Source organism: Ranitomeya variabilis, chromosome 2, assembly GCF_051348905.1.
Source record: "Ranitomeya variabilis isolate aRanVar5 chromosome 2, aRanVar5.hap1, whole genome shotgun sequence".
Lineage (NCBI taxonomy): Eukaryota > Metazoa > Chordata > Amphibia > Anura > Dendrobatidae > Ranitomeya > Ranitomeya variabilis.
In genome coordinates this window covers 95,097,166-95,124,820 of record NC_135233.1, presented here as the reverse complement: position 1 = coordinate 95,124,820, position 27,655 = coordinate 95,097,166, and the positions used below count along the sequence as shown (strand labels likewise).

The window sequence follows — 27,655 nt, the reverse complement described above, 5'->3', positions numbered from 1 at the left end:
GCACTTCATATCTACCTCCTGTGACAATGGATGAGGGTCCAGGGCTGATTGGGGGTATTGGAACCTCCAGCAGACAGTCCTTGGCTGGTCTAGTGCTAATGGGAAAACATATAAGGAGCATAAGCCTGAAGGACACAAGTTTGGCCATTTGGCAGTAGGATGGTGCTCCAATGTCAAACCTCTGTGCCAGGGGTGCACGACCTGTGGCCTGCCATGCTCTCCTTGTCGCTGACATGCTTGTCTCTGTCTGCTGGCTTCTGACATGCAGATTTCTTGAAGAGCAAGGATAGGTAAGAACCTATGACTTACAATGTGCCCCTCTCTCAACCCGCAAATATTAGCAGAATGGGGGGCTCCTGACCCTGTGATGCACCCCAGGAAGGAGTACATGATGTGACCTTACGTGAATCAGGCTCTCTTCAATGTCGTTTTACAGAAGGAGTGAAACATTTTAGCAACTCGCATTAAGGCCGGAGTCACACGACCATAAAGAATCTGATTTGTTTACGTTAATGACACTCTGATCAAACGCTGATCGGACGGTCAGCTTAGTGTGATCTGATTCTCTCGCATGACAAAATCGTAGCCCATTTGGCAAAAAATGTTCTCCATCTTTATTCTGAGTGCGGAAATCGGACTGCACTCAGATGTCATCTGAGTGCAGTCTGATGATTCCCACGCACCTATAGACATGAAGTGCTGCATGCCATCTGATTTGCGCTGGAAATTGCAGCGTGCTGCGACTTTGTTGCACGTTTGCATCTAGGTCTATTATTCTCTAAAATGCTCTGATGCTTCTGAAAAAAATCTACTTTGAAGATCCAGCCAGGACCATAACCAAAGATAGATGAGATCATTACGGCTCTGCCCCCGAGAGTGCTGATGCTGATGCAGGTCTCACCCTATGCGCATGTGAGGCACAGACCTAACAGTCCTGTGCAGCAGCGCTAGGTAGATCCGGCCAGGACTGAAGCTGGACTACTCCCATCTCCCATTATGGTCCCATTTTCCCTGAAACGCTGGAGCATTCCGAGAATGAGATGCCAGGCTGTAAGTTCGGGCAGCATGGCTCGCCTGCAGGGTTCCCTCTAGTTAGGGAGCAGCGTGTACGGTCCCTTCCTTTCTCAAAGATGAACAAGAAGGCGACTCCTCCATTTCTTGATCGGTCGGATTCCAGGATCTATTACAATAGTTAATAAATATCCATGATGTAATCTAGCTTTAGGTTTTACGGTGGCCCTTGCAATTGATTCAACCTGACGATGTGGCCCTTGGACCAAAAAAGGTTGTGCACCCCCATGCCCTGCACCCACACATCCACCATTCGTTCATACACCACATTTCCATCCTCCATTATTCCCCTGCGGCTGCACCGCCATACTCTGCACCGCCATACTCTGCACCGCCATACTCTGCACCGCCATACTCTGCACCGCCATACTCTGCACATCACTATGGAGCCCTGCGTTTGGCCTGTGTGTCGAGCGTAGCCACACGGCTTTACTGACCCAGCAGACATGGACGGAGGGTCCTGTGCGCCCCCGCCAGGTAATCTATTATTACAGTATAACATGTATGCGCTGTATCCATACGGGCGCCGTGTGACCGGTCTGTGGAAACAACCACCACACTACATGGCCGCCGTAGTCTCCTTAAAAGGTAAGTGTCCCATGCAAGAACGGAGACGTATAGGCCTGGAGTAATAGTCCACATATTCGGTTTTGCCTTTCTTATGTTTTGATTTATCGGACATTTTGGATAATTCTACAAATTATTATAAAAACTCCTGATCTGATTATAGAAATATAACCGCAGTGATGCATTCGTCAGTAATAAAGTCCATTTCGGGTTATTTTTGGCTTCTGCTGGTCTTGTCCACAAGCACGCTTTGTAATTTCTCCTTAGAGGAAAGAGAAAAAAAAAAAGCAAATGATTATTTTCAGGTTATGCTTTTAGCACAAAAGTCTGCTTTGGACAATCCTTACTTGGTAAACGGGTCACCTGACATTTATAAAGGGTCCCTGGGTCCCCCGGCGGTCTGTCAGTAAGTACCGTATACCTACAGCGCCACCACAGACGAGATTATGTATTACACCGTGCACAGTGAAATCAGGACAGGTGCAGAGAAGTTTATATTCTCTCATCCGAAGTTAAAAACACAGATGTACCAAAAATTGCTCCACTAAAAATATATAAAAACAATATAAAATATGTATAAAAATACAGATTCAATAATCCGGTGCTCTGTGAAAGAAGTGGAAACCACCAAACCAGGAAAAACAGCTCAAACAACCAATCTATGGATTACCTGAGAAGCACCACACAGGCAATAGATTATAAAATGCCTTTATTGAATATTGATGGCAAAATTAAAAAAACAAACATCTGTGCGCATAACAGGACTAGGAAACAACACATATAATTGCTTCACGAATAAGGTAGTAATGGTCGACCCTATTTATATATGAATAAATCCCTCAGGAGTGAAAACTAAAAAATAATGTACAAATATATAACTGTGTACTCGAATATTTTAAAAATAGAAAGTGTATCAAGTCCAGATATAGTATATTATATCATACAATGTGCAAAGCAGCAATTCAAATACCAAAATCTGGTCACACAACCGGGTGTTTCAATAGAGCCAAAAGTGCAATGTGCAAAAAGAGGGATAAGAAATGCTCAATATCTACCTTAAGGGGTCGCCACATCCCGTAATTGCGTACTCCGACGCGCGTTTCGGAAGTTATCCTTCGTCTCATCCTACAGAACCGGGTCAATTGTGCAAATCCTACTCTGATCATAGTGTTCTCTGATTCTCTTGGATGAGAAGATGGAGAAACAAAATTCTCCATTGTGTCAGTCTGTGGAAAATGGACTGCACTCAGCTGTCATCCGAGTGCAGGCCGAAGTTTGCCAGAGACTCATTGACTTGTAATCGTGTAGGAGTTCAAACTGGGGCATGCTGCGTGTTTGTTTTTTTTTTTCCAACCGGATTGTCTCTGAGGAAAAGAAACGGACATGCACGGTCTCATTGACTAACATTGGTCCTGGTGCGATCTGGTCTTATGTTGGATCCCACTTGGACCGAAAATACCCTCGTCTGCACCTGCCCTGACAGCTTTCCACTCTAGCAAAAAAATGATGAACAGAGGACTTCCCTTTAATAATTAAAAATGTTATACTCTGGTACATGAAAGGGTTTTTTTTTTTTAAAGGGCTTGTACAACTCTTGTTATAATTCTTTTTTTCTTAAATGGAAGCACTACAAGTGACATACTTGTTCCTGAAGTTGCTGTTGAAATCTTTGGCATATTGACTGCAGTTCCTCTATAGTCCTGTTCTTTAATTTTAGCTGTAACCTGCTGTCCTCCAGGGCCGACGTCAGTGACTCACACTTCTTACATTCCTGTAGGAATAGACAATATATATTAAAGCAGATCTGTCTCCAGGTTTTATAAAGTATACACATTATTACTTTGCTCTCAGACCTGAAAAGGCTGGTGTACTTACATGGAAAATCCATATCTGTCATATTTTAAAGTCCCCACCTGCTATTAAAATGAGCATTTCATTGGCCCAGCTCTAAGTGAACTCCTAAAATACTGATTTTAATATAAAGATTATACAGTCATTTTGACCTAGATTTTCATAGTGAGTACACCAGCCTCACCAGATACAAGAGCTCATTTTACTAACGTATGCATTCTTTATTCAGAATCATTGTGACTAGAGTTGGTGCAAATCGATGCACATGAGCCGGTCTGGCCACTAGTCTGTGACTGTCTTATGGGAGTCCTGGAACCATTTTGTACATCGTAGTATCTGCAGCTCTTCTTCTGATTAATCGGCCTGATGTGACATCATCATTGCTGGCTACTCAAAAGAAGGGCCGCGGATGTCGGAAGCGTTCACATGGCTCCCGTCTGATGGCCACAGATTAGTGACCTGGTCTCCAGACTGGGTCCCGTGAATCGATTTGCACCAACTCGACTTGTGAAGGATCCGCTTTAAGTAAATTCTTCTACTTGGAAATATTGCAGATTTGTATAATCCTGGTTCTTATTTATTCAGATTTATGCGCTATATTACATGGGAGTGATCTTCAGACCTGGGTGGCACACTTGGCCTACAGCTCCATATAACTCCTCACTTGCTGGAGTTCAGGTAGTCTGACTAAATCAGCTTCCCTAAAGTCAAGTGTCCCCTACTCAAACTAATATCAAAGCATTCCCAGGGCTATGATCACACACTCTGCTGCCTATGTGCTTAGTGTCCCTGTGGTACGCACATACCCAAGTGTGAGAACCAGTCTTTAGCCACTCAGTCACATTACTGAACTGCCCCCCCCAGCAATGGTGGTCCCAGGTGGAGACCTTACATGTGTAGAAACATTATGTCTCTTCAGCTGTCCTCGAAGCCCCTGAGCTTCCTCTGCCAACCTCTTCAGTTCCTTCTGAAGCTCTTCTATCTGCTTCTGATGTTCCCTAGACATGAAGATAAAAAACAGAAGACACATAATAGGGCCCAATCCCAGAGACAATGGCTGACGCGATCCCTTGTTGGAATATCAGAGGTAGGTCCATGGATGGTGGTTATGTCACAGGTTGGAAAGATCTATAAGCGGAGCTCCAGGACCCACAGATGGAGAACACGGATGGGCCAAGCGGAGGCACTTTGTCTTCCCGTCATTGCTCCACAATAAGTGATTATTTCACCCCAAGGATTGTCTGGTACACTGTTTTGTTCATTTAGTATGGACATCATATGAGTGTTATGAAATGTACACAGCTACGGATCGGCTCTTAATGATATTGTTGGTAAAGATGGAGCATCATCACAAGGTGTAAACCAAGCCCCTCAAAATGCCCCAAGTGTAGCACCCAAAACACTTTGCTCCGTCATTGCTTGGTAAGACACTACTGAAGATTTGAGCCATAAAATGTTTTGTGAGTTGTACCATGACTTGTCTTTGAACAGCTCGGAGATTTGCTGCTTCAGTTTACTAATCCTTTCATCCCTGGCGTTCACGTCTCTTTGACTTTGCTCCTTGAATTTCGCCATCATCTCTTCATGCTTCATAGGGAAAAATATTGTGGGTTAAAAGGGTTTTCCACTTTTAGAAATGAGGACCCCAAATGATTCAAGTAATATAACATAAAGCCAGATCGTACTCACCCTCCCCGATCGCTGAGCTCATCCGTTGTATCATCTACATTGACCGGAGGAGCAGCGGAGAGTCGGTGCTGGAGCGGGGGGTGAGCGTTATCTGGCTTTATTTTATGTTAATGAAATCTTTAAGGTCTACATTTCTAAAACTAGAACATTATTTTATGTCTAAAAAGAGTCACACCGACTGGTCAGACTTTTTGTTCGGTGGGGTTCAGGTGCTGAAACCTCCGCTGATCACTTATATAAAGGGGCCGAAGTCCTCAGCCAAGCGCTGTTCCCCTCCGGCAATAAAGACGAGCCCTATGGACTTCCCATTGAGCCCGTCTTCAGTGTCGGAAAACTATAGTGTTTGGTGGGGTCTCATCACCCAACCCCACCACCAGTCATGACTTCTGACACGTCAAAAGGGTTTCTTTTTTTAATGATAGTTACACTTTAATATCACAAATAAGGATGACATGTGGGTCCGTACACAAACCTGATCCTGCAGTTCTCGGATGACTTGATCATGATGCTGGATACTGTCCTGTAACAGCTGCTCCTTCTCTTGCACGATCCTCTGACTTTCCCCCAGCGTCTGCCTGGTCATTTTATGGTCACTTACTTCATGTTCTATGTCCCTGGTAAACTGTGCAGTCTGCAAAGAGAAAATGGGACAGATGCAAGAAAGCATGTAGGCAACATCTGGAACCTACAGGCCTTCTGTACACAGATGGGTGCAGAGCAAAATAAACGTGTCGTTACTAACGATGGACAAATCCATTGTGCACGAATCAAAATTTCAAAAAAGCGGGTTTTAGCAAATCTACATTTTTGGGAATTCAAATAGGACAAAATTTGCATCCAGCCGATCATATTCTGATGTGAGAACTTTTGACGTGGCCTAGGAGCGTGCCAGGTGGCAAGGACAGGTGAGGGTCTAGGTGACTTGGGCAAGTAGAATTTGTATTATTTTTTAACCTCTTCTTTGCCTCCATTTACTGTGTTTTGGGGTTGGGAGACTGCAGAATATAATACCTTGATTTTTTTTAATGGCTGAATCTGAGCAAAGCTGCTAACTTCTAGTTTTGACGGAATCGCTCATCTCAGTTTTACCTGTCAATCAGCTTCAATCTTCCAGTAAAAACAACAAAAAAGTCAACTGATGAGTTGCTGTGGCCTCAGCGGTAAACACAATGTGTGAATTAAGCTTTAGTCCCCGCATAACACTGTTACAAAGTAGGTGACGCAATGTTCTATGTCATGGAGGCATAGTGGAAAGCTTAGAGGAGATTGGCCTAAAAAAATAAAACACAATCTCTTTATTTTGTTTCTTTTCCTTCTATGTTGCAGTATGATCACTGGAAATGACAGGACCACAGCCTGCGGCTACACTGCCGACTGATTGATTTTTAATAACCGTTTCCCCTTCTGATTTAGGCTATGTGCACACGTTGCGGATTGGTGTGCGGAGTTTTCCGTACGGTTTTTGCAAAATCCGCAGGTAAAATGCATGGCACTCGTCCGTATTCATCACTAGTGTGACCCCGGCCTAACCATGATGTCCTTCATACCGCCAAACAGCTGATATCTGCTGGGAAATAAGCCGCAGTACTCAGCAGCAACCACTGAACCATGTGAGGAGCTACAGCGCTCCATTCTGTACAAGGCTACTCCGTCCGCTGCTGGAGCAGGTATCGGCTGATGCGGAAACCCCACCGATCTCACACTGATGACATAGGCCATCAATATGTTACTCCCAGGAAACCCCTTTAAGATGGTCAAAAACTGCTTCCCATTTGTAGTCCTCCAACAGGTCTCCTTTAATAACTTTAAATTACTAATAAAACCTGGCACTTGACTTATGGAGCTAAAAGCAAATGGCTTATTGCTAAAAAGTGCCCAGCGCAGGATTCCCGGCTGATGAATGAGACAAGCCGTGCATGGTTAATGTAAGATCCAAATGGCATAAAGCCGTATTTATTGATTTCTGATAAAAAAAATAATGGTACGAGCCACATTTAGTCCAGCACTTGGGAGCGTTTCATAACATAAGAATCAATAATGGCTGGCGATAATACTGAATCATCAAGTCAGGGAATTATTCATCATCTTCCTCCAACTCCTCCAAAACAGCCATTAGTATTTTTACATTAAGTAGCATATAAAGGTTGATTCCAGACATCGGAAACTAACAATTTTAGTATTTTGTTTTATTCCAGCGATTCATCACTTAGGCCGGGTTCACATTAGCGTTTCTGTGCGCAGCGTATGATCCGCATGCATCACACGTACATATCTTTAACATTGTGTACGCAGGGGCATGCGTCGTTTCTCTGTGTGCGGTGGTGACCGGCGAACGCAACATGTTGCATTTTTTGAGGCGTCAAATATTGCGCAATCATGCACAAGCGTACTTTAGACTGCGCATGTCCAGAAAATGATTTCACCGCCCCCACATGCGCATAAAAAATGCAAGCACATGCCAAAACGCATTGAAATGCATGCACACGCTTTCTGGAGCTTTCTGTGGACATTGTACATAGGCAGAGAACAATGGTGGAGGCAGGGTTATACAGAGCTCATTAATATGGAGGACTACATGGCAGCAGGTTTACTAGTCCTCTAATGATAAATTCACTGCTTTATTAGCAGGATATTATCAGACCTTCAGCAAGCAGCCAAGTAAATGACACATCACTGGACTCAGGGTCTCTGTCTCCACATTATGATGCTCTTAGATTAGGTGGCAATAAGCTGGTGACAGATACCCTTTAAGAATCGTTCTGCCGAATATGTGGTGCCTTTAAACTACAGCCAATATCAACCACGGTATCCAAGTAACGTATCCAAATGCACAACTCATCATCCGTTAGCACAGGTGGGCTACAATAGCAAGAAATCAGTTCAAATGTCAGTGTCTAAGGAAACTAGAAATGTGTCTCCAGTGGGCAAATGAACGAAACTGGATACTCACGCAGTGAAACACATTGTCTGGTCAGAAGAATCCACATTTCTTTTGCACCATGGCGGCCGTTTACTCCGTGGCAGGACAATGCATCGTGCCATAAATGGAACTAATACATAGTCATGGATTAATTTCAGAAATATTATGTGCTTCACTTATATAGCACCATTAATTCCACAGCACTTTACAGACATCACTGTCCCCATTGGGGCTCACTATCTAAATTCCTTATCTGTATGTCTTTGGAATGTGGGAGGAAACCGGAGAACCCGAAGGAAACCCACGCAGAACCTACAAACTCCTTACATATGTGGTCTTTGGTGGGATTTGAATCCAGGACCTCAACACTGCAAAGCAACAGTGCTAACCACTGAGCCACCGTGCTGCCCGTATGAGAGCAAATTTCCTGGCGTTCACATTGCCCTATAGAACATTTCTGGGATGAGGAGTATTGGGCTGTTCATATCAGACCCAAAAAACCTTCTGCATTTTCTTCCCCAGTTCAAAAAATAAACAACAAATGGAAACCAAACCGTCCCCAAATAAATCAATGAGTCCCTTCTGATTATAACAGGACTGCACAGACGGCGAATTGCACTTATCTGTTCCGCTTGTCTGTTCTATAAGGGACAAACTAATAACACACATGTGAACAGAGCCCAACCCAGGGCGGTTCATCAGGAATTTGGGCTGCGCTGGTTTAGACTTCCGCCTCGTACTAGCAACTGGTGGGAGTCCAGGAGGTTGAAGCCCCCCCACCCACGAATCTAAGATTTATCACCTATCTCATGGGAAGGTGATAAATGTTAAAGGGAACCTGTCACCCCGTTTTTTCGGTCTGAGATAAAAATACTGTTAAATAGGGCCTGAGCTGTGCATTACAATAGTGTATTTTGTGGACCCCCGTTCCCCACCTATGCTGCCGAAATACGTTAATCAGGCTGGTCAGGTCGGATGGGCGTGGTGTCTTCCCCCAGATCTTGCGTAGTTTTCCGTTGGTGGCGTAGTGGTGTGCGCATGTCCAAGGTCCCGAATCCTGCACAGGGGTGTGAAAATAGCAGCGATGTCCGTTATTCCATTGGTGATCATCTTGCTTTGGCCGCGCGTGCGCAGAAGCGGCGCTCTGCTGGCCGCAGCTTCAGGAAAATGGCCGCCGCGATAGCCATCTGCGCACGCGCGGATGCCCGCGGCCATTTTCCTGAAGCCGCGGCCAGCAGAGCGCCGCTTCTGCGCACGCGCGGCCAAAGCAAGATGATCACCAATGGAATAACGGACATCGCTGCTATTTTCACACCCCTGTGCAGGATTCGGGACCTTGGACATGCGCACACCACTACGCCACCAACGGAAAACTACGCAAAATCTGGGGGAAGACACCACGCCCTTTTGACCAGACCAGCGTGATTGACAGGCGAAAACGACTACTTTGGTAACGTATTTTGGCAGCATAGGTGGGGAACGGGGTCCACAAAATACACTATTGTAATGCACAGCTCAGGCCCTATTTAACAGTATTTTTATCTCAGACCGAAAAAACGAGGTGACAGGTTCCCTTTAATGACTAAGATAACCCTGGAAAACAAATCATGGCCTGACCATCCTAGAATCTATACACGACTCACAAACTGGTAAATCCAGAAATGACGACTCCATCAAAAAAAAAAAAAAACAATGTCGGATTTGTAATGTCACAATACCTTGGTCTTGATGGTTTCATTTAACCCAGTAACCAATTCTTCTTTCTCTTTCAGAGATGATTTCAGGGAGAGAATTTCCTTTTCTAAAGCTTCGAGTTTTGAAAGAAACAAATTTTCCTCATTAGATGACACCTAGGAAAAAAAATAAGTTCTTGGTCTCCAGAGTAATCCAATATTTCCATAGTGGTATATACTGGCTATAAAAACCTGTCAGATGGTTGATGTTACCAAACCACGGGCCCCACAAATCTGTAATGGCCTCCCGTACTGCAAATATCTTTGTTTTACTCCACGGCATTTCCGAGTTATTGTACCTTCACCACGTCAAGCAAGGTGACAGAGATGACGTGTCACTAAGGTGGGTCCCATCTCTGAAGGATTTACAGATCTCCCCCATGTGTGTGTCCCGGGAAGCCAGAGGTGGTCCCACAATCACCAGTCTTCCCAAACTCCTCATTCCAAGCCCCTTTAACCCGTAGGAGGCCACAGAGGAGCAGAGACGCTCCTTACTAAGTGATCAGACTGTAAGAGGTGGAAAGGCAAGGAAGGCGATGGCAGAGAGAGGCAAATCAGAGACCCACTGAGATCCAGGTGCAAGCTGACAGTCACTTTGGTGCAACCTCAGACCCCGATTCTGGAGTATCGACCCCCCAGAATTGTGGCGCCACTAATGTGAAAGCAGTAAAAGTCTACTGTTCATCTGTAATGTAACATGGGGATCCGTTCACTGTCGTTAAAAGCGAGCCCCTATTACATGTCAAAGGGAACCCGCCACATTGCGTGGCATGTACAATCTGAAGGAAGGGTTTTATAGAGCAGGAGGAACTGAACCAAGGGACATACTATATAACTAGCAAATTATTCATGTAAATTGGGGGTGAACAACCTTTTTGGGTCAGAGAGCCACATTATCAGATTCAAGTAACCCCACGGCCCACAATATTACCAAAACTTTACCCTCTGAGACATTTACTGCATATTGACAGTATAATGTATCTGGTATGTGCTGGCTCCATTTAAAGGGCTCTCACATATCAGGAAGATATATATTTACCCTTCTCATGGTTTTGAGGTCCAGACAGGAAGAGACAGCGTATTCAGCTCTCTGCACCGTAGTACATGTCAGACGCTGAAACAGTCAAGTGTTCCCCTTCTCACATAAACTACAATGAATATAGCATCACTTCTTCACCTCATCTACTCCTTTCTGCGATACAGACGTCAGACTTTTCCTGTAGTTCTTGACCAAGCTTGCACATACTGCAGCACGGATTTTGGCCCACTCCTCCATACAGATCTTCTCCAGATCTTTCAGGTTTCGGGGCTGTCGTTGGGCAACATTGAGTTTCAGCTCCCTCCAAAGATTTTCTATTGTGTTCAGGTTTGGAGACAGGCTAGGCCACTCCAGGACCTTGAAATGCTTCTTACGGAGCCGCTCCTTAGTTGTCCTGGTTGTGTGTTTTGGGTCATTGTCATGCTGGCAGACCCAGCCGCGACCCATCTTCAATGCTCTTACTGAGGGAAGGAGATTGTTGGCCAAAATCTCGTGATACATTACCCAATTATCTTCCCTTCTATACGGTGCAGTCATCCTGTCCCCTTTGCAGAAAAGAACCCCCAAAGTATGAGGTTTCCCCCACCATGCTTCACGGCTGGGACGGTGTTCTTGGGGTTGTACTCATCCTTTTTCTTCAAACATGGCGAGTTGAGTTGATACCAAAATAGGTGTAATTAATACAAGTAATGAGTGTAGAATAGGAGGGCTTCCTAAAGAAAAACTAACAGGTCTGTGAGAGCTGGAATTCTTGCTGGTTGGTAGGTGATCAGATACTTATTTCATGCAATAAAATGCAATTTAATTATTTAAACATCATACAATGTGATTTTCTGTTTTTATTTTTAGATTTGTCTCTCACAGGTGAAGTGTACCTATGATAAAAATTACAGACCCTCTCCTTTCTTTGTAGGTGGGAAAACTTGCAAAATCGGCAGTGCATGAAATACTTATTTTGCCCACTGTATGTTATATCCCTGTACTCAGCACAGCATGGCTGTATAAGAAGTCAGGGGTGACTCTTACCTGCACTGCCTTGCTGACAACGCTCTTCACAGGTTTCTCCGCTCTGACAGTGATGGGGACGTTTTTGGTGGTCTTTGTGACTGGCACAATACTCATTGATCTGACATCTTGAATTCCCATCCCAATGCCTGCAATGCTGGGGAGACTTTCTGATTTGCTGGCTCTGGTGCTATAGAGTGATTGACTTGGTGCCAGTTCTGAGAACAGTTTACCAGTCGCTCTGGAGTCCTTTCTCTGCCTCGCTGTCATTTCTGCACAGCAGCGTTCCTGTTAATGCCGCTCGGCTTTCAGTAACAGGCGGTAATTTATTCTAGGTTGTCTACTAGAGATGATTGCTCATTGCTTCAGGGCAATAACTTTCTCACTGAGAAAAAAAAACAGAATAAAGTTAGCTACACATCCACCCCTAACACACTGAACATATAGCATTTTATTACTTGGTGGGTTTATAGGGAATCTTCAAAATGATCAGCAATGTGACTACATCTTGGGGTGCTGCCGCCTTCCACAATGTCTATACAGTTGAGTAAAGGTGTTTGCCCCTTCCTGATGTCCTATCCTTTTCCATGTTTGACACACTTAAATGTTTCAGATCAACGAACGAATTTAAATATTAGACAAAGATAAGGCAAGTAATCACAAAATGCAGTTTTTATATGAAGGGCTTTATTATTAAGGGAAAAAGAAATCCAAACCTACAGGGCCCTGTGTGAAAAACATTGGTAATTCAGGAGCTAAAATAAAACAATGCAAAATCCGACTGACATATTCTCTTATGTAACAGACATGAGGACTCATTCAGACATCCGTTCGTTTTCTCATACTTTAAAAAAAAAAAGTTCACACAAACATGTTATACGTACATTACACTGACCAATGTTATTCAATAGGACTCTTCATGACAGTTTCTTTACGAGGATTAAATCTATGGGGGCAAAAAAAAAAGAATCCCGTACAGATGATGCGTATTGCATTAGATTTTTACTGATACGTTTCACCCATTAAAGGAAATATTTCATGTAAAATAATGCTATTAACCTGCAGGTATGGGGTTAATCTGCAGGTTATCTGCGTTCAGATACCGTGCGGCGTCGGCACTGAGAGCCCCGCTGCCAGGAGGAAATTAACTTTATCCCCTCCGGCAGGCTCGCTCCTTCAGTTAGAGGGGTAGCACCGGCGCGGCTTCAGTCACCGCTCTGAGTATAGAAAGCGGTGGCTGTAACCATGTTCCAGCACTGACTGACAGCCGGCCCTAATGGTCGGCAAGCTGTCAGTCAGTGCCGGGGGGGGGCGCAGTTACAGCTACTGCTCTCTATACTCAGACTGAAACCATGGCAGCACCAACCCTGTGGCTGAAAGAGCGAGCCTGCCGGCGGGGATAAAGTTCATTTCCTCCTGGCAGTGGGGCTCTCACGGTGTCAGAATGCTATTAAACTGAAGATTAACCCCATATCAGGGGTTCCCTTTACCAGGAAATTGTATTTAGTCTCGAAAAATGTATTAACTGTTGATGTATAAACACCTTGAAATTAATTTATTATTCATGTTTTTTGTACACGACTGCGGTTCAGTCTTTTCAGTATTTTGTTTTTTTTCTCCCACTTCAGCTTCTGAAAATCGTCTGGTGGGGAAAAAAAAAAGAACATTTACTTCACTTTATTAATATGTTTCCGGGTAGATTCTGGGCCAAACTAGGCACTGTCCAATCAAAAGGCTGCAAAAATAATTCGTCAGGAAAAACACTTAAAAAAAAAACTTCCAAAAGCTTCAAGAAACAAAATAATTCTCCAAAAGCTCCCCAAACAGCGTTTCCTGTAGCTTTTTCGACTAAAAACTCATTATTATCGATCACCTCAAAAAAACTCCTTAGGTTATGTTCTCACGACGACCATTTTTGAAGCTGAGTATTTCCAGTTTCAGCAAAGTGGATAGGACTTTAAAAAATCCCATACTGTGGGGGTTCATCGAGTTTTATTTCTGGAGTTTCCCTATAGAATTGCATCGGGTGCGTAAAATCTGCAATTAAAAACGCAAATAATCCGCACATGACTGTATCAATAAAGTTTTGTCAAAAGTCATGTACCAGGAAGTATCAAAAACAAAAGCAGCTTTATTTAAACATGACATGCCAAAAAGAGACAAAAATTGCAGCGCCAAAAACACGTAGAAATCCGCACCCGAAAGCACGCAAGTAAGCTAATGAAGCTAATAAGGTCATTGCTCCCTGCTGATTCTCCTGGATCTCTCCGCAGCATTCAACACTGTGGATTACCAGCTCCTCCTCTCTATAGGCCTCAAGGACACAGCCCTCTCCTGGTTCTCCTCCTACCTCTCTGACCGCTCCTTCACTGTATCCTTTGCCGGCTCCTCTTCCTCTCCTCGTCCCCTTACTATCGGGGTTCCGCAGGGCTCAGTCCTAGGCCCCCTCCTCTTCTCTCTATACACTGCCCCTATTGGACAAACAATCAGCAGATTTGGGTTCCAGTACCATCTCTATGCTGATGACACCCAATTATACACTTCTTCCCCTGACATCACCCCTACCCTAATTCAAAATACCAAGGATTGTCTGTCTGCTGTCTCTATCATCATGTCCTCCCCCTACCTGAAACTAAATCTCTCCAAAACGGAACTTGTGTTTCTCCCTTCTACTAACCCCACTCTTCCCAACATCGAAATTACTCTGGAGGGTTCAACCATAACTCTTTTCTATTCGACACAGAACTTTCCTTTACTCCCTATATCCGATCACTCACTCGCTCTTGTCACCTGCATCTTAAAAACATCTCCAGAATCCGACCTTTTCTCACCTTTGAAACTGCTAAGACTCTTACTGTCGCTCTTATTCATTCCCGTCTGGACTACTGCAACTCTCTCCTGATCGGTCTCCCTCTTACAAAACTTTCTCCGTTCTACAAATGACCTAAGACTAACATCCCCTGTAATCCAAACCTCACACCTCCGTCTCCAAGACTTCTCTCGTGCTGCGCCAGCTCTCTGGAATGCACTTCCCCAGACGATCAGACTGATACCTAGCCCTGACCTATTCAAGTGCGCTCTAAAAACCCATCTCTTCAAACAAGCCTACCACATCAATTACTCAGTAAACTAACTTTGCCCTGTTGCCTCCTTCCAAATATTCTGAATCTGCACCCTACTATTCATCTGTCCCCACACCCTCCATGCACATGATAACTGCACTTGATACTTGACTATTGCACTTAAACACACGGGCTGATGACCGGATCATGCAGCTTTATATGAAAATCCCTATTTATTATAAATTGCCAGACCTGAAATAACAAGCACTTTTCACCTATTGTGTCCCCCCATTTCCTTGTAGATTGTAAGCTTGCGAGCAGGGACCTCACCCCTAATGTCACTGTTTAAATTGTCTTAACTTGTATTGAATTTGTCTGTACATGTCCCCGCTTAATTGTAAAGTGCTGTGGGATATGTTGGCGCTATATAAATAAAAATTATTATTATTATTATTATTAATAAGGGCAGAAAGGCTGCAACATTCAAAATGTACCAAAAACCCATCATGGAACTTAGCCCTAAGACTTGAACATGTTAAACCTTTATCGACATCTGCTGTACATGTGAGACACAAGTCGGCAGCGGGTGTATGGAGCGGGCTCACAGGGTGACGTCGCCACATACCCAGTAAATAATGGCTGTGTTACTGCCAGTACCTGCCTCTAACAGCAGCAGAGCTCTGCCATGACAGTTAACTTGTTAAAAGGTCTGTCAGCACAAAACAACTGTTCAAACCACATCCCACCGCTAAGTGCTTAGCGGCGGGGCCAATCATTCATACACACCTTCCCACCTGCTTGTTGCCCCTACATCATCAAACCCCCCTCTTCTTTGATTGACAGCTCTGGCTTCATACAGCCAGGGAAAGGTGGAGATGGAGGGAAAACAATCAGGTGGGAAGGTGTAGTTAAATGATTGGCCCCACCATAGAGCATATGAACTCTAGCGTGGGAATTTTTCTGAATATTTTCTCACGCTAGAGTTCATATGAGTTTATGCCACCAGGGGGCGCAGCACTGCAAGTCAACGAAGCTGCATTCCATTCATTCCCCAGTTTTTACAGCCAGGAGCATAGCAGGCTCCAGGTTGTAAATTTATTTAACCCCTTCAGATGGATTTACATCGTGGGACATGACTGTACGGCGGTATTTTGAACGCAAAACGTGCGTCGGGGTATGTGGCCGAGGCTAAGGCAGGACGAATCACCATTATGGGTAACTATTGTTTTACTTAAATATGCTTTCACATTGATGTTGGGGGCAGCAGTGGTGATCGTTGTACCACTAGTTATGGCGGTCAGTTTGAACACAGTCAGTTATATGGATATGATACGCTGCAGTCCACGGTGACATATTATACATACTTAGCAGCTGCACCCCACATATGTATATGTCCTAACCTTTCTTCGGCCTCAGTTTTTCACACCTGTGGGTTTAATCACCTATTGATTTAAAAAACCCATGTAATGTATCATTGTATTTGTTTGGTCAATTTGTTATGTATTGGCGTTATATTTTCTCTGTATAAATAAATTTTGATTTAATTTTATTGCCTATGTAGACTCATTTTCTCCGTGATTGTTTATAGTATAGCGAGTGGCCTTGCATATGGGTGTACGGCATTATACTACTGGTATTTTATTTGTAGGTATGGGATATTGTTGCTTTTTTATTTTCCTTTTTTTTTTCAGAAGACGAGGGTCGACAGTTGGATTGAGCGTACAATAAAGATATTAAAACCCCATGTGTTTTATTTAATTAAAATACTTTATTCATAATGTGTGTGTGTTTTTTAATCCTTTATTACTTTTGGAGTAATAATGGATAGGTGTCTTATTGACGCCTCTCCATTATTAACCAGGCTTAATGTCACCTTACAACGGCAGGGTGACATTAACCCTTAATACCCAATATCCCACCACTACTCGGGAGAGGGAAGAGAGTGGCTAAGTGCCAGAATAGGCACATCTTACAGATGTGCCTTTTCTTGGGGTGGCTGGGGGCAGATGTTTTTAGCAGGGAGGGGGGGGGGCAATAACCGTGGACCCTCTCTAGGCTATTAATATCTGCCCTCAGTCACTGGCTTTCCCACTCTGGTGGAGAAAATTGAGTGGGAGCCCACGCCAGTTTTTTCCATGATTTAACCCTTTATTTTAACACCTAGAGCTCCCAAATTTTGCACACACACACACACACTACTAACATTATTAGTGAGGAATATGTAAAAATATAACAGATATGAAATGGTTTACTGTATGTAAACCATGTCTCATATCCTGTCGGGTTTGAGAAGGAGATAGCAAAAGCCAACAATTGAATTACCGGCTTTTATACTATCTAGCTCTGTATGAAATATATATATATATATATATATATATATATATATATATATATATATATATATATATATATATATATATATATATATATATATATATATGTGTGTCAATGACATATACACTCACCGGCCACTTTATTAGGTACACCATGCTAGTAACGGGTTGGACCCCCTTTTGCCTTCAGAACTGCCTCAATTCTTCGTGGCATAGATTCAACAAGGTGCTGGAAGCATTCCTCAGAGATTTTGGTCCATATTGACATGATGGCATCACACAGTTGCCGCAGATTTGTCGGCTGCACATCCCAAAGATGCTCCATACAAGGCAGGATGGATCCATGCTTTCATGTTGTTTACGCCAAATTCTGACCCTACCATCCGAATGTCGCAGCAGAAATCGAGACTCATCAGACACCAAGCAACGTTTTTCCAATCTTCTACTGTCCAATTTCGATGAGCTTGTACAAATTGTAGCCTCAGTTTCCTGTTCTTAGCTGAAAGGAGTGGTATCCGGTGTGGTCTTCTGCTGCTGTAGCCCATCTGCCTCAAAGTTCGACGCACTGTGCGTTCAGAGATGCTCTTAGGCCTACCTTGGTTGTAACGGGTGGCGATTTGAGTCACTGTTGCCTTTCTATCAGCTCGAACCAGTCTGCCCATTCTCCTCTGACCTCTGGCATCAACAAGGCATTTCCGCCCACAGAACTGCCGCTCACTGGATTTTTTTTCTTTTTCGGACCATTCTCTGTAAACCCTAGAGATGGTTGTGCGTGAAAATCCCAGTAGATCAGCAGTTTCTGAAATACTCAGACCAGCCCTTCTGGCACCAACAACCATGCCACGTTCAAAGGCACTCAAATCACCTTTCTTCACCATACTAATGCTCGGTTTGAACTGCAGGAGATTGTCTTGACCATGTCTACATGCCTAAATGCACTGAGTTGCCGCCATGTGATTGGCTGATTAGAAATTAAGTGTTAACAAGAAGTTGGACAGGTGTACCTAATAAAGTGGCCGGTGAGTGTATATACCTATTCTATGTTTAGACATTTATTCTATCTATTCTATTCTGTCAGTGTGATTTTACTGTACACTGCACTGAATTATCGGCTTTTCTATAGAACACAGGTGCGTATTTCTGGCAAGACAGACGTGTGTAATCCGTATTTTTCTCGCCCCCATACACTTTCATTGGCTGATTTTTTGCGCAATATGCTGACAAACGCAGTATGCTGCGATTTTCTCAGCTTGTAAAATAAGGTAGAGAAATATACGGCTGATGGAAGCTGCCCCATAGAGAATCATTGGTCCATGTGCAATGTGTTGTTTTTGCGAATCTCCCTCGTCCGTATTTCTCTCTAGTGTGACCCCGGCTTAACCCTAATAGCAAAACTGTGGCGGGAAGGGGTGATCACTGGAGCAGGGGGGAGATCACTGGGACAGGGGGCGATCAGCGGGGCAGATCAGAGGGGCAGATTAGGGGGCGGGGGGATGATCACCGGGAGCAGGAGGGGGCTGTAAGGAGCGGGGGGCAGGAGGGGGCTGAGATGTAGGAGCCTGCAGCAGCAGGGAAGGGTGATCACTGGGGCAGGGAGGTGATTACCTGGGCGGAGGGAGTGGATGTCGGGGGGAGGATTGGATGACGGGGGAGCGGGATGCAGCAGAGGGGAGTACCAGATGGTGGACAGGTGGCGGTCAGGCTCTGCCCCTCCACATCTGATTGGTGGGATAGCGTCACATGGATAATAGCTCCAATCAGAGCTGGGGGGATGAAACAGAGGTCACAAGAGTGATCCTGGCCACGGGGGGGGCAAAGCCACCCCCCAGTGTCAACTAGAGGTCCTCACGTACCTGCGGGTCGGGGGACCTTTCAGTGACCCCGGTCACCCGACCCACAGGAACGCGATCCAACCATGACGCATATGCTGCGTCACAGGTCAGATCGGCACCGACTTTCATGACGCAGCGAATGCGTCATAGGTCGGGAAGGGGTTAAATTAAAATAAGTACAGTAGTTTTCCCACCTAAAAAGAATGGAGAGGTCTGTAATTTTTATCATAGGTACACTTCAACTGTGAGAGACAGAATCTAAAAATAAAATCACATTGTATGATTTTTACATAATTAATTTGCATTTTATTGCATGGAATACGGTAAGGATTATGATCACCTACCAACCAGCAAGAATTCTGGCTCTCACAGTCCTGTTAGTTTTTCTTTAACCCCTTAGTGACAAAGCCAATTTGGTACTTAATGACCAGGCCAATTTTTATAATTCTGACCACTGTCACTTTATGAGGTTATAACTCTGGAACGCTTCAACGGATCCTGCTGATTCTGAGATTGTTTTTTTCGTGACATATTGTACTTCATGTTAGTGGTAACATTTCTTCGATATTACTTGCGATTATTTATGAAAAAAATGGAAATATGGCAAAAAAATTAAAAATTTAGCAATTTTCAAAATTTGGATTTTTATGCCCTTAAATCAGAGAGATATGTCACAAAAAATAGTTAATAAATAACATTTCCCACATGTCTACTTTACATCAGCACCATTTTGGAACCAAAATTTTTTTTTGTTAGGGAGTTATAAGGGTTAAAAGTTGACCAGCAATTTCTCATTTTTACAACACCATTTTTTTTTAGGGACCACATCACATTTGAAGTCATTTTGAGGGGTCAATATGATAGAAAATAACCAAGTATGACACCATTCTAAAAACTGCACCCCTCAAGGTGCTCAAAACCACATTCAAGAAGTTTATTAACCCTTTACGTGCTTCACAGGAACTGAAACAATGTGGAAGGCAAAAATGAACATTTAACTTTCTTTTGCAAACATGTTGCTTCAGAACCATTATTTTTTATTTTCACAAGAGTAAAAACAGAAATTTAACATAAATGTTGTTGTGCAATTTCTCCTGAATACGCCGATACCCCATATGTGGGGGTAAACCACTGTTTGGGCGCACCGCAGAGCTTGGAAGAGAAGGAGCGCCGTTTGACTTTTTCAATGCAGAATTGGCTGGAATTGAGATCGGATGCCATGTCACGTTTAGAGAGCCCCTGATGTGCCTAAACAGTGGAAACCCCCCACAAGTGACCCCATTTTGGAAACTAGACCCCTTAAGGAACTTAACTAGATGTGTGGTGAGCACTTTGAGCCCCCAAGTGCTTCACAGAAGTTTATAAAGTAGAGCCGTGAAAATAAAAAATCGCATTTGTTTACACAAAAATGATCTTTTCGCCCACAAATTCTTATTTTCACAAGGGTAACAGGAGAAATTAGACCACAAAAGTTGTTGTGCAATTTCTCCTGAGTACATCGATACCCCATATGTGGGGGTAAACCACTGTTTGGGCGCACTGCAGAGCTTGAAAGAGAAGGAGTGCCGTTTTACTTTTTCGATGTAGAATTGGCTGGAATTGAGATCGGACGCCATGTCGCGTTTGGAGAGCCCCTGATGTGCCTAAACAGTGGAATCCCCCCACAAGTGACACCATTTTGGAAACTAGACCCCTTAAGGAACTTATCTAGATGTGTGGTGAGCACTTTAAACCCCCAGGTGCTTTACGGAACGTTATAGCGTAGAGCCGTGAAAATAAAAAGTCGCATTTTTTTTTCAAAAATGATCTTTTTGCCCCCAAATTTTTATTTTGACAAGGGTAACAGGAGAAATTAGACCACAAAAGTTGTTGTGCAATTTCTCCTGAGTGTGGCGATACCCCATATGTGGGGGTAAACCACTGTTTGGGCGCACCGCAGAGCTTGGAAGAGAAGGAGTGCCGTTTTACTTTTTCAATGTAGAATTGGCTGGAATTGAGATCGGACACCATGTCGCGTTTGGAGAGCCCCTGATGTGCCTAAACAGTAGAAACCCCCCACAAGTGACCCCATTTTGGAAACTAGACCACTTAAGGAACTTATCTAGATGTGCGGTGAGCACTTTAAACCCCCAAGTTCTTCACAGAAATTTATAAAGTAGAGCCGTGAAAATAAAAAATCATTTTTTTTTCCTCAAAAATGATTTTTTAGCCTGCAATTTTTTATTTTCTGAAGGGTAACAGGAGAAATTGGACCCCAAAATTTATTGTGCAATTTATGCTGAGTAGGCTGATACCCCATATGTTGGGGTAAACCACTGTTTGGGCGCATGGCAGAGCTCGGAAGGGAAGGAGCGCCGTTTTGGAATGCAGACTTTGATAGAATGGTCTGCGGGCGTTATGTTGCATTTGCAGAGCCCCTGATGTGCCTAAACAGTAGAAACCCCCCACAAGTGACCCCATTTTGGAAACTAGACCCCCCAGGGAACTTATCTAGATGTGTGGTGAGAACTTTGAATGCCCAAGTGCTTCACAGAAGTTTATAATGCAGAGTCGTGAAAATAAAAATAAAAAAATTTTTCCACAAAAAAGATTTTTGAGCCCCCAAATTTTTATTTTGACAAGGGTAACAAGAGAAATTGGACCCCAAAAGTTGTTGTCCAATTTGTGCTGAGTACACTGATACCCCATGTGTGGTGGGGACCACTGTTTCAGCGCATGGCAGAGCTCGGAAGGGAAGGAACCCCATTTTGGAATGCGGACTTTGATAGAATGGTCTGCGGGCATTATGTTGCGTTTGCAGAGACCCTGATGTACCTAAACAGTAGAAACCCCCCACAAGTGACCCCATTTTGGAAACTAGAGCCCCCAAGGAACTTATCTAGATGTGTGGTGAGAACTTTGAATGCCCAAATGCTTCACAGACGTTTATAATGCAGAGTTGTGAAAATAAAATTTATTTTTTTTTTCCACAAAAATTTTTTTTTAGCCCCCAAGTTTTTATTTTCACAAGGGTAACAGGAGAAATTGGACCCCAAAAGTTGTTGTCCAATTTATCCCGAGTACGCTGATGCCCCATATGTGGGGGTAAACCACTGTTTGGGTGCACGGCAGAGCTCGGAAGGGAGGGAGCACCATTTGACTTTTTGAGCGCAAAATTGGCTGTGGCGTTTAGAGACCCCCTGATGTACCTAAACAGTGGAAACCCCCCAAATCTAACTCCAACCCTAACCCCAACACACCCCTAAGGCTTCTTTCACACTTCAGTTGTTTGGCGTCAGTCAGCTCCGACATAGTGACGGATCCATCACAATTGTTGAGAAAACGGTATTAACGGATCCGTTTTTTTGACGGATCCGTTACTTGGGGGTTGTCTGGGAAAAGTATCTACTTTTTGGAGCATGCGCAATTGAAAAAGCGGATTGGGGCGACGGATCCACCGAAATGACGGTAACAACGGATCCGTCGCCCATAGGCGGCCATTCTATGGAATGACGAACGCGACGGATCCGTCGCGAACCGCCATTTCGGCGCAGACAAAAAACTTTACAATGGCCGTCAATGTCTAGATGACGTCCGCCAAATCTCAACGGATCCGTCACATGGCGGATGGAACGGACGACCATCCGCCACAATCCGTCGCTAATGCATGTCTATGGGAAAATAGCGGAACCGCCAAAAAAAATGGCGGATCCGCTATTTGATGAAAATGGCCGTTTCAGACTGACGCCAAAAGACTGAAGTGTGAAAGAGGCCTAACCCTAATGCCAACCCGATCCATAATCCTAATCACAACCCTAAGGATAATCGCAACCCTAACCTCAAAACAACCATAACCCTAATCAGAACCCTAAACCCAAAACACCCCTAATCCTAATCTCAACCCTAACCTCAAACCTAACCCTAATCCCAATACACCCCTAATCCCAACCCTACCCTTAACCCTAATCCCAAACCTAACCGTAATCCCAAACGTAACCCTAATGCCAACCCTAATCCAAACCCTAATCCCAACCCTAACCCTAACTTTAGCCGCAACCCTAGTCCTAACTTTAGCCCCAACTCTAACTATAGCCCTAACTTTAGCCCCAACCCTAACCCTAAATTTAGCCCCAGCCCTAACCCTAAATTTAGCCCCAACCCTAACCCTAAATTTAGCTCCAACCCTAACCCTAAATTTAGCCCCAACCCTAACCCTAGCCCTAACCCTAGCCCTAACCCTAGCCCTAACCCTAACCCTTCTCTCCTGCCGGCCGGCAGATGGCAGCAGAGAGCGGGCGCACTGCGCATGCGCCCGCCATTTTCTTTCTATAGGAAGAAGCCGGCCGGCAGAAGACACAGGAGGACCCAGGGACACCGGTAAGTATGATAGGGTCCCCAAATCCCCCTATTTCTCTGTCCTCTGATGTGCGATCACATCAGAGGACAGAGAATTACACATCACTTTTTTTTTTTTTGCGGTCGCCGGTAAACAGTTAATTACCGGCGATCGCAAAACAGGGGTCGGTAAAAACCGACCCCGATCATGTTCTTTGGGGTCTCGGCTACCCCCAGCAGCCGAGACCCCAAAGATCTCCCAGGTGCCGGCCGGCGGGCGCACTGCGTGTGCGCCCGCCATTTTTAAGATGGCGGCGCCCATGGGGAACCACGAGGAGCACCGGGGGAGACAGGTGAGTATCGGGGGGGCATCGGGGGCGACCGGGGACCCCATTTCTCTGTGCGATCACATCGGAGGACAGAGAAATTAAATGGGAAGTCGCGTTTTGTTTTTTTTTTGTTTTTTTTTGCGATCGCCGGTAAACGGTTAATTACCGGCGATCGCAACTCGGGGGTCGGTAAAAAAACCCTGAATCATGTTCTCTGGGGTCTCGGCTACCCCCGGTAACCGAGACCCCAGAGAAAATCCGACTCTGGGGGGCGCTATTCACTTTTTCCACAGCGCCGTTAATTAACGGCGCTGTGGTTTAAGTACCCTTAGCGGCCGCCGTTAAAAGGCGTGTCGGCGGTCGTTAAGAAGCCGTCGTCCTCTGCACTCATTACCTCTATTAATTGCACCTGTTTGAACTCCTTACCTGTATAAAAGACACCTGTCCACATACTAAATCACACTCCAACCTCTCCACCATGGCCAAGACAAAAGAGCTGTCTAAGAACAGGGAGAAAATTGTAGACCTGTACAAGGCTGGGATGGGCTACAGGACAATAGGCAGCAGCTTGGTGAGAAGGCAACAACTGTTAGCTAGTGTTGAGCGATACCTTCCGATATCCAGAAGTATCAGTATCGGATTGGATCGGCCGATATTCAAAAAATATCGCATATCGTCGATACCGATACCGGATACCAATGCAAGACAATGGGACAAAAATATCGGAATTAAAATAAACCCTTTCTTTCCTTGTAGGTTAATTCTACATGAAGGAAAACAACTAAGAATAATGTAGGATGTATTGGTGGATGTGGAGGAGACATTAAAGGCATACAGAGACCGTGCAGACAGCCGCGAACGGCGCTGCAAGGCCAAAAAAAGCTCCTCTATGTAATCCTATATAGTGTTTTTCCACAATCTAGCTGGATATGGATGGAAAGCCACTAATAGGACAAATTTGAAAAAATGCAGCGGGCTGCACTAATTGAGAAACAGACAATGGAACGGTATGAGGCAGTGACGCACCCTGAGCTGACTACAACCGGCTGTGGCTGCAGACAGACTACAGAGCGATGTACACTCACACAGAGACCTTGCAGACAGCCGTGAACAGCGCTGCAAGGCAAAAACAAGGTTCTCACACAGCGGTTGCTAAATTAGCCTGGGTAAAGCACAATGAAGCAAATCACTATCTCTAAACTGTCCCTCAGTCAGAACACAGCGTCCTGTCCCTAACTGAATTCACAGCAGAGTGAGCCCTAAATGGCGGCAGCGACTTTTATAGTGCATCATGACATCATTTCAGCAGCCAATCACAGCCATGCCAGTACTTACATGCCCACCATGCAGAACAGGATGTGCCCACACTTCTAATGATTCCTTATTGGCTGAATTCTGGCTCTTTGAATTCTGGGAACTTCCGATTCCGGTATCCGATATACTGAAAGTATTAGAACTCGGTATCGGAATTCCGATACCGCGAATATCGGCCGCTACCCGATACTTGCGGTATCGGAATGCTCAACACTACTGTTAGCACAATTATTAGAAAATGGAAGAATCATAAGATGACTGTCAGTCTTCCTCGGACTGGGGCTCCATACACGATCTCTGAGGTCATGAATCAGCCCAGAAGTACGTGGGAGGACCTGGTCAGTGATCTGAAGAGAGCTGGGACCACAGTCTCAAATATTCCAGTTAGTAACACACTACGCTGTCATGGATTGAAACCCAGCAGGGCACGCAAGGTCCCTCTGCTCACACCAGCACATGTCCAGGCCTGCATGAAGTTCGCCAATGACCATCTGGATGATCCAGAGAAGGCATGGGAGAAGGTCATGTGGTCAGATGAGACCAAAATAGAACTTTTTGGCACCAACTCCATGTTTGGAGGAAGAAGAATGATGAGTACAACCCGAAGAACACAGTCCCAACTGTGAAGCATGGTGGGGGAAATGTCATTCTTTGGTGTTTCTTTTCTGCAAAGGGGACAGGACAACTGCACCGTATTGAAGGGAGGAAGATGGATGGGGTCATGTATCACGAGATTTTGGCCAACAACCTCCCTCCCTCACTAAGAGCATTGAAGATCGGTCATGGCTGCCTCTTCCAGCATGACAATGAGCCAAAAAACACAGCCAGGGCAACTAAGGAGCGGCTCCCTAAGAAGCGTTTCAAGGTCCTGGAGCGGCCTAGCCAGTCTCCAGACCTGAACCCAATAGAAAATCTTTGGAGGGAGCTGAAACTCAATGTTGCCCAGTGACAGCCCCAAAACCTGAAAGCTCCGGAGAAGATTTGTATGGAGGAGTGGGCCAAAATCCCTGCTGCAGTGTGTGCAAACTTGGTCAAGAACTACAGGAAACGTCTGACCTCTGTAACTGCAAGCAAAGGCTTCTGTACCAAATATTAAGTTCTGTTTCTCTAGTGTATCAAATACTTATTTCATGCAATAACATGCAAATTAATTATGTAGTAAATAATCACACAATGTGATTTTTTAGATTCTGTCTCTCCACTACAGACCTCCCCATTCTTTATAGGTGGGAAAACTTGCACAATCAGCAGTGTAGGAAATCCCTATCTTCCCCACTGTATGGCTGCAGGTTCCTATGTGGCCTTCCCTGGATGACATAATGCCGGTGACCCCACGGCCCCTGGTCGTCCCCACACCCACCGATCTGTGGGCAGGGCGTCACTGAAGATCCGGACTGGGTGAGGAATCAGTGGCGGATCCTGCAGACAGTAATGCCACTGCAGAACATAAGAAGCGCTGCCTGCAATGGCTGATAGCAGAGAACAATAGCTTGCAGTCACCGACACCGACGTGTATTGTCCCTTTAAAACACGAGTTTTCTTTCTACAGCTACAAGTAACCGTACAGGAAAAAGTCACCTAAGCACCGACCCAGCGCGGAGTCCCCCACATACACCGGCCCCGGTGGCTCCTGGGTGTGCCCGGGATCTCGCCGTGATAGCCTCCGCCCTGTCCCGGTTGCTAGGACACCAGAGGACGCGGCACGCGACCCGCTGCACTGCGGCAAGGCAACCAAGCGCCGCGCAACCAACCCTCACACGTAACGTCACGTTCTGTCCATAATACCCCAGCACGCCCTGGAAGATTTGTCAATGTTGGTCTTTGGCAGCCAGAGCATCCTAGCTTTCTCATTGGCTGGAATCTCTGTCCCCCCGCATCTGATTGGAGCGCTGCTTAGCAGGTGTGGTACAGCAAGGTAGGTAGCTGCATGAAAATCTGTATCACCGGCTCTTTGGTCGTGCCTGGTGCAGGAGCAGTGGACGAGTAATCCGCGGGCGGTGAGTGCGGTAAGAGCCGGCGGCGCCACAGTGTACATACATACTGTACCGTACTGCTGTCTGCAGCATCATACTGTAATATTGTAATATAATACTGTACCGTACTGCTGTCTGCAGCACCGTAGTGTAATATTGTAATATTATACTGTACCGTACTGCTGTCTGCAGCACCATAGTGTAATACTGTAATATTATACTGTACCGTACTGATGTCTGCAGCACCATACTGTAATATAATGTACCGTACTGATGTCTGCGGCACCATACTGTAATACTGTAATATTATACTGTACCGTACTGATGTCTGCAGCACCATAGTGTAATACTGTAATATTATACTGTACCGTACTGATGTCTGCAGCACCATACTGTAATACTGTAATATTATACTGTACCGTACTGATGTCTGCGGCACCATACTGTAATACTGTAATATTATACTGTACCGTACTGCTGTCTGCGGCACCATAGTGTAATACTGTAATATAATACTGTAATATAATACTGTACCGCACTGCTGTCTGCAGCACCATAGTGTAATATTGTAATATAATACTGTACCGCACTGCTGTCTGCAGCACCATAGTGTAATATTGTAA

General features: G+C 44.8%; 2 protein-coding genes across 16 annotated transcripts in view; one reads left to right on the top strand and one right to left on the bottom strand.

Annotated features, from left to right (window-relative positions):
- Positions 1-35: 35 nt before the first annotated feature.
- LOC143804540 (uncharacterized) lies at positions 36-26,782 on the bottom strand. Of its 9 annotated transcripts, none has more exons than XM_077282742.1 (10): positions 26,638-26,739; positions 14,226-14,346; positions 12,760-12,821; positions 11,897-12,260; positions 9,817-9,948; positions 5,651-5,809; positions 4,961-5,076; positions 4,382-4,487; positions 3,281-3,409; positions 36-1,900 (listed from the first exon to the last, which is right to left on the bottom strand). In XM_077282742.1, exons 4-10 carry the CDS (start codon positions 12,143-12,145, stop codon positions 1,850-1,852), a joined length of 942 nt encoding a protein of 313 aa, XP_077138857.1. In that variant the 5' UTR covers positions 12,146-12,260; positions 12,760-12,821; positions 14,226-14,346; positions 26,638-26,739; the 3' UTR covers positions 36-1,849. The 9 variants fall into 9 exon arrangements, with proteins under 9 accessions (XP_077138857.1, XP_077138860.1, XP_077138858.1 ...); XM_077282745.1 differs by having other exon boundaries at positions 12,771-12,821; XM_077282743.1 differs by having other exon boundaries at positions 26,625-26,716.
- The window catches only part of SANBR (SANT and BTB domain regulator of CSR), a 66,954-nt gene continuing 65,965 nt past the window's right edge, over positions 26,667-27,655 (top strand). For 3 of the 7 annotated variants that reach the window (XR_013221047.1, XR_013221046.1, XM_077282733.1), the window contains exon 1: positions 26,967-27,065. The gene's annotated coding sequence lies outside the window, so the exon portion shown is untranslated. Of the gene's footprint in view, positions 27,066-27,655 lie in introns of all 7 variants that reach the window. The other 4 variants (XM_077282737.1, XM_077282734.1, XM_077282736.1 and 1 more) reach the window with 4 other exon arrangements.